At 49.5% G+C, this 12,906-nt stretch overlaps 1 protein-coding gene across 2 annotated transcripts in view; it reads right to left on the reverse strand.

The window, feature by feature from the left end:
- ino80 (INO80 complex ATPase subunit) overlaps nucleotides 1-12,906 on the reverse strand; it is a 99,999-nt gene that overhangs the window by 24,311 nt on the left and 62,782 nt on the right. For both annotated transcript variants that reach the window (XM_065026181.1, XM_065026182.1), the window contains exons 27-29: nucleotides 8,638-8,765; nucleotides 1,857-1,951; nucleotides 515-587 (exon numbers count right to left, since the gene is read on the reverse strand). In XM_065026181.1, coding sequence (XP_064882253.1) covers nucleotides 515-587; nucleotides 1,857-1,951; nucleotides 8,638-8,765 — 296 coding nt within the window. The remainder of the gene's footprint in view (nucleotides 1-514; nucleotides 588-1,856; nucleotides 1,952-8,637; nucleotides 8,766-12,906) is intronic.

Here is a 12,906-nt window from a genome sequence, read left to right on the forward strand (position 1 = left end):
GTGTATGGTATGGTATATGGTGTATGGTATATGGTGTATGGTATTTGGTGTATGGTGTATGGTATATGATGTATGGTATATGGTGTATGGTATGGTATGGTGTATGGTTTGGTGTATGGTGTGTGGTGTATGTTATATGGTGTATGGTTTGGTGTATGGTGTGGTGTGTGGTGTATGTTATATGGTATATGGTATGGTGTATGGTTTGGTATATGGTGTATGGTATGGTATATGGTTTGGTGTATGGTGTGTGGTGTGAGAGAGACAGAGAGAGAGAGCGGGGGACGAGAGAGAGAGACAGAGAGGGGGTGAGAGACAGAGGGGGCGAGAGACAGAGGGGGATGAGAGAGAGGGACGAGAGAGACATACGGGGATGAGAGAGAGAGAGACAGACAGAGAGAGAGAGCGGGGGATGAGAGAGAGAGGGGGACAAGAGAGAGCGAGGTGGGTGAGAGAGAGACAAAGACAGAGAGGGGGATGAGAGACAGAGAGAGAGAGAGAGACAGTTCCTCACAGTATCAGCAGCAGTCAGGTTGATGCCCAGACCTCCAGCCCTCGTACTCAGGAGGAACACAAAGATGTCAGTCCTGAGAGACGAAGGGAGGAAAGAGAAAGAACATTATTGTTAATGACCCTTATTTTACCAGGTAAGATGACTCATTTACAGCAACGCCCTGGGGAACAGTTATATGGGAGAGGAGGGGGGGATGAATGAGCCAAATGGAAGCTGGGGATGATTAGTCGGCCATGATGGTATGAACCAGATTGGGAATTTATCCAGGACACCAGGGATAACACCTCTACTCTTACGATAAGTGCCATGGGATCTTTAGTTACCACAGAGAGTCAGGACACCGGGGGTTAACACCTCTACTCTTACGATAAGTGCCATGGGATCTTTAGTGACCACAGAGAGTCAGGACACCCGTTTAACAGTCCCATACGAAACACCACAAACAGGGCAATGTCCCCAATCACTGCCCTGGGGCTTTGGGATATTTTTTGGGACCGGATGAAAGAGTGCTTCCTACTGGCCGTCAAACACCACTTCCAGCAGCATCTGGCCAACAGTGCGATGCAGGGTGGTATGATGCTCGTCAGCAGATTGTATAGCCAGAGAGATGGTTTACAATGTATCACACGTTCACCACAACTAGAAGCAGAGCGCCCAAGGCCCACAGAGAGCAGAACTAATGCAAACCAGAATACACAGAGACAACCCAGAATACACAGAGACAAACCAGAATACACAGAGACAACCCAGAATACACAGAGACAACCTAGAATACACAGAGACAACCTAGAATACACAGAGACAACCTAGAATACACAGAGACAAACCAGAATACACAGAGACAAACCAGAATACACAGAGACAAACCAGAATACACAGAGACAAACCAGAATACACAGAGACAACCCAGAATACACAGAGACAAACTAGAATACACAGAGACAACCCAGAATACACAGAGACAAACCAGAATACACAGAGACAAACCAGAACACAGAGACAAACCAGAATACACAGAGACAAACCAGAATACACAGAGACAAACCAGAATACACAGAGACAAACCAGAATACACAGAGACAACCTAGAATACACAGAGACAACCTAGAATACACAGAGACAAACCAGAATACACAGAGACAAACTAGAATACACAGAGACAACCTAGAATACACAGAGACAAACCAGAATACACAGAGACAAACCAGAATACACAGAGACAAACCAGAATACACAGAGACAAACCAGAATACACAGAGACAAACAGTAGTGAGCCAAAGCCGTCCACAGCCAATAGCCTGGAGGAGGATGAAAACAGTTGAACTAAGAGAGACAGACTCACCTGCTCTGGAAGTCAGCCACCATGTCTCTGCGTTCTGAGATCTTGGAGGAGCCGTCCAGGCGCATGTAGGTGTGTTTACGATACACCATGTACTCCTGGAGGGGGGGGGGGGGATAAAGGGTTTTAAGATACCAGCTTATTCCAGTCTCTTGTTGAGTCACAGGAGAACTCGGTTGGCATGAAGTGGGCCACAACACAGAGCAACTTGATTGGCGAGAGACATCCGGCCCCGGTTCCCACTCAACACATCCGGCCCCGGTTCCCACTCAACACATCCGGACCCGGTTCCCACTCAACACATCCGGCCCCGGTTCCCACTCAACACATCTGGCCCCGGTTCCCACTCAACACATCTGGTCCTGGTCTCTGATGCTAACCACCTCTGATTGGCTCTGGCCAATGAATTCGAAATTAGAGCTGCCTCTCTCCCACTTACACTCCTCCTTCCCTGTATCCATGTACCTCTCTCAACTGTAACCTCCCCCACCTCCCTCATCTCCCTCTTAGTCAACCCTGCCTCTCCCACTTTTAGTTCTGCCCCGTGAGTGAATCCTAGCCAGTCATGGCTCGCTGTCTGCGTCCTCGGTCACCCAGGTCTCGGCAGTGTCCCTCCTGGCCAGCAGAGCGGCGACATACTGACATTAAGTATCTTTATTCTACCGAAGGTAGCTAGTACAGTCGTGGCCAAAAGCTTTGAGAATGACACAAATATTAATTTTCATAAAGTCTGCTGCCTCAGTTTGTACGATGACAATTTGCATATACTCCAGAATGTTATGAAGAGTGATCAGATGAATTGCAATTGATTGCAAAGTCCCTCTTTGCCATTCAAATGAACTGAACCCCCCCGCAAATATTTCTACTGCATTTCAGCCCTGCCACAAAAGGACCCGCTGACATGTCAGTGATTCTCTCGTTAACACAGGTGTGAGTGTTGACGAGGACAAGGCTGGAGATCACTCGGTCATGCTGATTGAGTTTGAATAACAGACTGGAAGCTTCAAAAGGAGGGTGGTGCTTGGAATCATTGTTCTTCCTCTGTCAATCATGGTTACCTGCAAGGAAACACATGCTGTCATCATTGCTTTGCACAAAAAGGGCTTCACAGGCAAGGATATTGCTGCCAGTAAGATTGTAAGTAAGGCAGCAAAGAAGCCACTTCTCTCCAGGAAAAACCTCAGGGACAGACTGATATTCTGTAAAAGGTACAGGGATTGGACTGCTGAGGACTGGGGTAAAGTCATTTTCTCTGATGAATCCCCTTTCCAATTATTTGGGGAATCCGGAAAAAGCTTGTCTGGAGAAGACAAGGTCAGCGCTACCATCAGTCCTGTGTCATGCCAACAGTAAAGCATCCTGAGACCATTCATGTGTGGGGTTGCTTCTCAGCCAAGGGAGTGGGCTCACTCACAATTTTGCCTAAGAACACAGCCATGAATGAGGAATGGTACCAACACATCCTCCGAGAGCAACTTCTCCCAACCATCCAGGAACAGTTTGGTGACGAACAATGCCCTTTCCAGCATGATGGAGCACCTTGCCATAAGGCAAAAGTGATAACTAAGTGGCTCAGGGAACAAAACATTGATATTTTGGATCCATGGCCAGGAAACTCCCCAGACCTTAATCCCATTGAGAACTTGTGGTCAATGCTAAAGAGACGGGTGGACAAACAAAAACCCATAAATTCTGACAAACTCCAAGCATTGATTATGCAAGAATGGGCTGCCATCAGTCAGGATGCTGCCCAGAAGTTAATTGACAGCATGCCGGGGCAGATTGCAGAGGTCTTGAAAAAGAAGGGTCAACACTGCAAATATTGACTCTTTGCATCAACTTCATGTAATTGTCAATAAAAGCCTTTGACACTTGTGAAATGCTTGTAATTATACTTCAGTATCCATAGTAACATCTGACAGAAATATCTAAAGACACTGAAGCAGCAAACTTTGTGGAAATTAACATTTGTGTCATTCTCAAAACCTTTGGCCACGACTGTACTCTTGACTTGAGTCTCCAGCGTCCTGGTCGTGACTGAAACAGACCTGGACCACATGAACCATCTGGAGAATGAATGAATGAATGAATAATGAGTCAAACAATGAATAAAGGCTAGTCACGACAAAATCCATATTGGATTGTTAAGAGCAGCATAGCCCCAATCAGAATGGCTCTTGCATTTTTCAGTGAGTGGTCTTGCCTGCTGTTCTTGTAATATATGCAGCAGACGCAATGCGGTGGTTTTCATGATCCAAGAGGGACAATAAATAAAGACTGCAGACAAATCTGACTGAACGGTGTACAGCAGCAAAGACCCCATCGTAACATTTCTGGAAATGTGTGTGTGTGTGTGTGTGTGTGTGTGTGTTTTTGGCGACAGAGTGTGGTTAACCCATGCAAACTAGAAGCAGAGTGACTTGGCAACACTCCGCCCTGACAGAACAGCTGACGACGTCATTGTCATCCATCTGGCCTCGGAACTAGAGGGGATCGGCGATGTGACACGGCGCCGTAGATCGCCACGCCGACTGGAGACGAAAAAACAATCACGCTAATGACACGGATTACAATCTCTGGGGTTTTGGTTTTGTTACCCCCCCCTCCAAAAAAAGAACTGACAGAGGGGATGGAAAATCAACTCCAGCTAGAGAGAGATCATATTGGTGAGCGAAAGGGGAGATAGACGAGGGGAGTTCGACTTCATCTATGAATGACTCAATTCAACTTCAGAATAAATAAATCACTGTCTATTGATGAGTAGGAGTCAAAGTGTATTTATTCAGTACTGTCATTGATCACAGATCACCTTGTTTTTGTGTCATTACTTTTTGCATGAATCCCTCCCTGCCCAACGACTAAAGACTATATATATATAGTGTGTCAGCACCCACCAATCATCTCTTTTGAAGACCTAGTATAGACCACATTATTTCGTTTTTGGGCTACTTTCCCACCACTGGCATTTGCCCCAAGCCCAGCCAATAAGATGTCTGCCAGCCATGTTACCCAACAGACAGGAGGAACACGTAGCCAGTCACCAGCCATCAAAGACCTAGTTATGAAAACAGTCCAGTTTAGCCATCAAACACTACCTCACCACGGAACGCACTACCTCACCACCTCACGCAGTACAGAACGCACTACCTCACCATGAACACACTACCTCACGCACTACGGAACACACTACGGAACACACTACCTCACGCACTACGGAACACACTACCTCACGCACTACGGAACACACTACCTCACGCACTACGGAACACACTACCTCACGCACTACCTCACGCACTATGGAACACACTACCTCACGCACTACGGAACACACTACCTCACGCACTACCTCACGCACTATGGAACACACTACCTCACGCACTACGGAACACACTACCTCACGCACTACGGAACACACTACCTCACACACTACCTCACGCACTACGGAACACACTACCTCACACACTACCTCACGCACTACGTAACACACTACCTCACACACTACGGAACACACTACCTCACACACTACCTCACACACTACGGAACACACTACGGAACACACTACCTCACGCACTACGGAACACACTACCTCACGCACTACGGAACACACTACCTCACGCACTACCTCACGCACTATGGAACACACTACCTCACGCACTACGGAACACACTACCTCACGCACTACCTCACGCACTATGGAACACACTACCTCACGCACTACGGAACACACTACGGAACACACTACCTCACGCACTACCTCACGCACTACGAAACACACTACCTCACGCACTACCTCACGCACTACGGAACACACTACCTCACGCACTACGGAACACACTACCTCACACACTACGTAACACACTACCTCACGCACTACGGAACACAATACCTCACGCACTACGGAACACACTACCTCACGCACTACGGAACACACTACCTCACGCACTATGGAACACACTACCTCACGCACTATGGAACACACTACCTCACGCACTACGGAACACACTACCTCACACACTACCTCACGCACTACGTAACACACTACCTCACGCACTACGGAACACACTACCTCACGCACTACAGAACACAATACCTCACGCACTACGGAACACACTACCTCACGCACTACCTCACGCACTATGGAACACACTACCTCACGCACTACGGAACACACTACCTCACGCACTACGGAACACACTACCTCACGCACTACGGAACACACTACCTCACGCACTACCTCACGCACTATGGAACACACTACCTCACGCACTATGGAACACACTACCTCACGCACTACGGAACACACTACCTCACGCACTACGGAACACACTACCTCACGCACTATGGAACACACTACCTCACGCACTACGGAACACACTACCTCACGCACTACGGAACACACTACCTCACGCACTACGGAACACACTACCTCACGCACTACGGAACACACTACCTCACGCACTACGGAACACACTACCTCACTACGCAACACACTACACACTACACAACGCACTACGCAACACCCTACCTCACTACGTAACACCCTACCTCACTACGCAACACCCTACCTCACTACGCAACACCCTACCTCACTACGCAACACCCTACCTCACTACGCAACACCCTACCTCACACCCTACCTCACACCCTACGGAACACAAACACTACAGAACACCCTACCTCACTACGGAACACCCTACCTCACTACGGAACACCCTACCTCACTACGGAACACCCTACCTCACTACGGAACACCCTACCTCACTACGGAACACCCTGCCTCACTACGGAACACCCTACCTCACTACGGAACACCCTACCTCACTACGGAACACCCTACCTCACTACGGAACACCCTGCCTCACTACGGAACACCCTGCCTCACTACGGAACACCCTGCCTCACTACGGAACACCCTGCCTCACTACGGAACACCCTGCCTCACTACGGAACACCCTGCCTCACTACGGAACACCCTGCCTCACTACGGAACACACGCAACACACTAGCTCACTACGGAACAAGACCAACCATGAGAGAATGGAGGAGGAGTTAATCTGTTACGATGACTTCACGCCACGGAGGTGCCTGTGTGTTTGTGTCTATATGGCAACAATAGAGATAGAGCTATACAGAGCTAGGACCAGAAGTGACTGAGTGCTATTGTTGAACAGGGGTCAGAATGCTGTAACACTGGAAGCACCCTGGCTGTTCCCATGCTTTCAGCTCAACAAAAGACCTTTCCACATGCCACAAACAAGTGCTTTTGGTTTTCTCCATGCATCTATTTTCCCTCACTCAAGCCCATTGCACACTCATCCCCTCCCCCATCCCCTCCCCCTCCAAGAGGTAGTCTCTCTACAACGAGGTACAGGATAATCAGAGCAACCAGTGGTACCTGTGTCCCCCTAGTGGAGAGAGATCTACACTACATGACCAAAAGTATGTGGACACCTGCTCGTCGAACATCTCGTTCCAAAATTATGGGCATTAATATGGAGTTGCCCCCCCCCCTTGCTGCTATAACAGCCTCCACTCTTCTGGGAAGGCTTTCCACTACTGTATGCTGTAGCGTTAAGATTTCCCCTCACTGGAACTAAGGGGCCCAAACCATGAAAAACAGCCCCAGACCATTATTCCAACTCCACCAAACTTTACAGTTGGCACTATGCTTTGGGGCGGGTCGCGTTCCCCTGGAATTTGCTAAACTCAGATTCGTCAGTCGGACTGCCAGATGGTGAAGCGTGATTCATCACTCCAGAGAACGCGTTTCCGCTGCTCCAGAGTCCAATGGTGGCGAGCTTTACACCACTCCAGACGACACTTGGCATTGCACGTGGTGATCCTAGGCTTGTGTGCGGCTGCTCGGCCATGGAAACCCATTTCATGAAGCTCCCGACGAACAGTTTTTTGTGCTGACGTTGCGTCCAGAGGCAGTTTTTGAACTCGGGTAGTGAGTGTTGCAACCGAGGACAGGCGATTTGTACGAGCTACTCGCTTCAGCACTCGACAGGCCCCGCTCTGTGAGCTTGTGTGGCCTACCACTTCGCGGCTGAGCCGTTGTTGCTCCTAGACATTCCCACTCCACAACAACGGGTGGCATCCTATGACCGTCGCCACGTTGAAAGTCACGGACCTCTTCAGTTCAAGCCGTTCTACTGACAATGTTTGTCTATGGAGATTGAACGGCCGTGCGCTCGATTTTATACACCTGTCAGCAACGGGTGTGGCTGAATCCACTAATTTGAAGGGGTGTCCACATACTTTGTGTATATATAGTGTAGCTTCGTTTTTCCCCAACGTCAAGGCCACTATTCATAAAGCATCCCAGTCTAGGATCAGTTTGGGGGGGGCTTATCCAGCAGTCCTACTGATCTGGGATCAGTTTAGGGGAGGGCTGATCCAGCAGTCCTACTGATCTAGGATCAGTTTAGGGGAGGGCTGATCCAGCAGTCCTACTGATCTAGGATCAGTTTAGGGGAGGGCTGATCCAGCAGTCCTACTGATCTAGGATCAGTTTAGGGGAGGGCTGATCCAGCAGTCCTACTGATCTAGGATCAGTTTAGGGGAGGGCTGATCCAGCAGTCCTACTGATCTAGGACCAGTTTAGGGGGCAGGGCTGATCCAGCAGTCCTACTGATCCAGCAGTCCTACTCTGAGATGCATTATAAACACAGGCCAGCCGCACTGTTTCTGTGGACGTCTCTCACTCTGATGACCATGATGTCGCCTGACAGTAGATGAGTGACCCTGGAGTCCACCCTGCTCTGCTCCCTACTGCACTCACCTCCAGCAGGTCGATCATGCGAGTCATCTGGGAGTAGATGAGGACGCGGTGTCCCTGAGTCTTCAGGCGACACAGCAGCAGATCCAGAGTGTGCAGCTTCCCACTGTCCGTGATCAGGGTCTCCTTGTCTGAAACACAGAGAGCAGAAGGCCTACATGTTGAGCATCTTAAATCCACTTTTAGGATCAGAAAAAACACATTTGCTTTCGGGAACAGCAAGATTCCTTTTGTTCTAAGGTCTTGTTGATTTGAACCAGTAACTGTGATTGTTTTGGAGGATGTTTGGCCACATGTTCCAGGACATCGACATCATAACTTGAAAGCTATTGATGAGCTTATAAAAGCAACCAGTGCTATCGCATCCACAGAGGACACAGTGCTATCGCATCCACAGAAGACACAGTGCTATCGCATCCACAGAGGACACAGTGCTATCGCATCCACAGAGGACACAGTGCTATCGCATCCACAGAGGACACAGTGCTATCGCATCCACAGAGGACACAGTGCTATCGAGGACACAGTGCTATCGTATCCAGAGGACACAGTGCTACCGCATCAACAGAGGACACAGTGCTATCGTATCCAGAGGACACAGTGTTATCGTATCAACAGAGGACACAGTGCTATCGTATCAACAGAGGACACAGTGTTATCGTATCAACAGAGGACACAGTGCTATCGTATCCAGAGGACACAGTGCTATCGCATCAACAGAGGACACAGTGCTATCGTATCCAGAGGACACAGTGCTATCGTATCCAGAGGACACAGTGCTAGTGCTATCGTATCAACAGAGGACACAGTGCTATCAACAGAGGACACAGTGCTATCGTCAACAGAGGACACAGTGTTATCAGTGGACACAGTGTTATCGTATCAACAGAGGACACAGTGTTATCGTATCAACAGAGGACACAGTGCTATCGTATCAACAGAGGACACAGTGCTATCGTATCAACAGAGGACACAGTGTTATCGTATCAACAGAGGACACAGTGTTATCGTATCAACAGAGGACAGTGCTATCGTATCAACAGAGGACACAGTGTTATCGTATCCACAGAGGACACAGTGTTATCGTATCAACAGAGGACAGTGTTATCGTATCAACAGAGGACAGTGTTATCGTATCAACAGAGGACAGTGTTATCGTATCAACAGAGGACAGTGTTATCGTATCAACAGAGGACACAGTGTTATCGTATCGTATGGGGAAGGAGGGAGGCAGACAGACAGACAGGCAGACAGAGACGGAGGCAGACAGAAAGGCAGACAGACAGGGAGGCAGACAGACAGACAGTGAGCTGTGGCTGAGACAGATAGTAGATACAGTCTGGCTCAGTAGGGCTGGTAACAGTGGTGACATGGCAGTCTGTACCAGATAAGCCTCTTCACCAGGCCTCCAAGACAAACACCTGTAATAGGCTTTGGGGCCAGAGGAAGAGGGAGACACACAGGGGGAGAAAGAGAGGGGGAGACAAGCGGAGAGAGACACAGGAAGGAAGGAGTGAGATGAAAGAGAGATCACCCAGACCCAACAGACCAGGGTACTGCCCGACCCAGAACCAACAGACCAGGGTATTGCCCCACCCAGACCCAACAGACCAGGGTACTGCCCCACCCAGATCCAACAGACCAGGGTACTGCCCCACCCAGACCAGGGTACTACCCCACCCAGACCCAACAGACCAGGGTACTGCCCAGACCCAACAGGCCAGGGTACTGCCCAGACCCAACAGGCCAGGGTACTGCCCAGACCCAACCGACCAGGGTACTGCCCAAACCCAACAGACCAGGGTACTGCGCAGACCATGGTACAGAACCGCCCAGACCCAACAGACCAGGGTACAGAACCACCCATACCCAACAGACCAGGGTACTGCCCAGACCCAACAGACCAGGGTACTGCCCAGACCCAACAGACCAGGGTACAGAACCGCCCAGACCCAACAGTCCAGGGTACTGCCCAGACCCAACAGACCAGGGTACAGAACCGCCCAGACCCAACAGTCCAGGGTACTGCCCAGACCCAACAGACCAGGGTACAGAACCGCCCAGACCCAACAGTCCAGGGTACTGCCCAGACCCAACAGACCAGGGTACTGCCAAGACCCAACAGACCAGGGTACTGCCCAGACCCAACAGACCAGGGTACTGCCCAGACCCAACAGACCAGGGTACTGCCCAGACCCAACAGACCAGGGTACTGCTCAGACCAGGGTATAGAACCGCCCAGACCCAACAGACCAGGGTACAGAACCACCCAGACCCAACAGACCAGGGTACAGAACCACCCAGACCAGGGTACAGAACCACCCATACCCAACAGACCAGGGCACTGCCCAGACCCAACAGACCAGGGTACAGAACCACCCATACCCAACAGACCAGGGTACTGCCCAGACCCAACAGACCAGGGCACTGCCCAGACCCAACAGACCAGGGTACAGAACCACCCATACCCAACAGACCAGGATACTGCCCAGACCCAACAGACCAGGGTACTGCCTAGACCCAACAGACCAGGGTACTGCCTAGACCCAACAGACCAGGGTACTGCCTAGACCCAACAGACCAGGGTACTGCCTAGACCCAACAGACCAGGGTACTGCCTAGACCCAACAGACCAGGGTACAGCCCAGAACAGGATACTCCCCAGACCCAACAGACCAGGGTACTGCCCAGCACCATTCTACTTAAGCAAACAAACATTTCCATTACCTTCACTAAAACACAGTCAAGAGCTTTTGCAACTTTGTTAAGGAAGAAGAGTGAAACAATTTGCTACCCAAAGAGGGAGTTGTTTTTTTGGTCTGCTGTGTTTGACCTTTACATTGCATCCAAACAACAGAGCAACACTCAACTCACCACAGAAGCATTTCTACCAGCCACTTTGGCTGAACCCCAGAGGCCTCAGCCTCACCAAACACAGAGCTGTATATGGACGTGTTATTTTAAAACTACCACTTCTGAAACGGAGGGAGTGATTCAAATAAAAACGGGATTGACTTTTGTTGTTGTTTGTTGAAATGACAGAGGACTACGGTTGTCTACCTCCTTCCAAAACAACACAAATAGCTTGATATTACATAAATACATGTTTTTCTTTTCTTCAGTATAATGCAAAATGGCTGGTTAGCAAATTGGGAACAAAGAAAGAAAGTGAGGCCACGAAATAATAACGTGGAAGAGGATTTTTAAAGGGTTAGTTCAGGTTACTTCCTCGTATGGCTGCTATCAGAGAAAATGCACTACAGTACAAATGGGATAGGCCGTACACACACTGATGTCACGTTACTATGGATACCAAATGTACCAACAAGCATTGTGATCTGCCCTCTTCATTACCTCCTCACTACCCTATCCATTACCTCCTCAGTACCCTATCCAACCCTATCCATTACCTCCCACCACCCTATCCATTATCTCCTCAGTACCCTATCCAACCCTCTTCATTACCTCCCACCACCCTATCCATTACCTCCTCAGTACCCTATCCAACCCTATCCATTACCTCTTCACTACCCTATCCAACCATCTCCATTACCTCCCACCACCCTATCCATTACCTCCTCAGTACCCTATCCAACCCCCTTCCAAAACCTCCCCACTACCCTATCCAACCCTCTTACCTCCTCACTAACCTATCCAACTCTCTTCATTACCTCCTCACTACCCTCTCCAACCCTCTTCATTACCTCCTCACTACCCTGTCCAACCCTCTTCATTACCTCCCCACTACCCTCTCCAACCCTCTTCATTACCTCCCCACTACCCTATCCAACCCTCTCCGTTACCTCCACACTACCCTGTCCAACCCTCTTCATTACCTCCTCACAACCCTATCCATTACCTCAGTACCCTATCCATCACCTCACTACCCTATCCAACCCTCTCCGTTACCTCCCCACTGCCTTATCCATTACCACCTCACTGCCCTATCCAACCCTCTTCATTACCTCCTCACAACCATATCCATTACCTCAGTACCCTATCCAACCCTCTCCATTACCTCCCCACTACCCTGTCCATTACCGCCTCACTGCCCTCTCCAACTCTTCATTACTTCCTCACTACCCTGTCCATTATCTCCCCACTACCATATCCATTATCTCCCCACTACCCTATCCATTACATCCCCACTACCCTATCCATTACCTCCTCGCTACCCTATCCATTATCTCCACACTACCATATCCATTATCTCCCCACTACCCTATCCATTATCTCACCACTACCCTATCCATTATCTCACCACTACCCTAT

This window comes from Oncorhynchus nerka, linkage group LG13, assembly GCF_034236695.1.
Source record: "Oncorhynchus nerka isolate Pitt River linkage group LG13, Oner_Uvic_2.0, whole genome shotgun sequence".
In the NCBI taxonomy this organism is placed as follows: Eukaryota; Metazoa; Chordata; class Actinopteri; order Salmoniformes; family Salmonidae; genus Oncorhynchus; species Oncorhynchus nerka.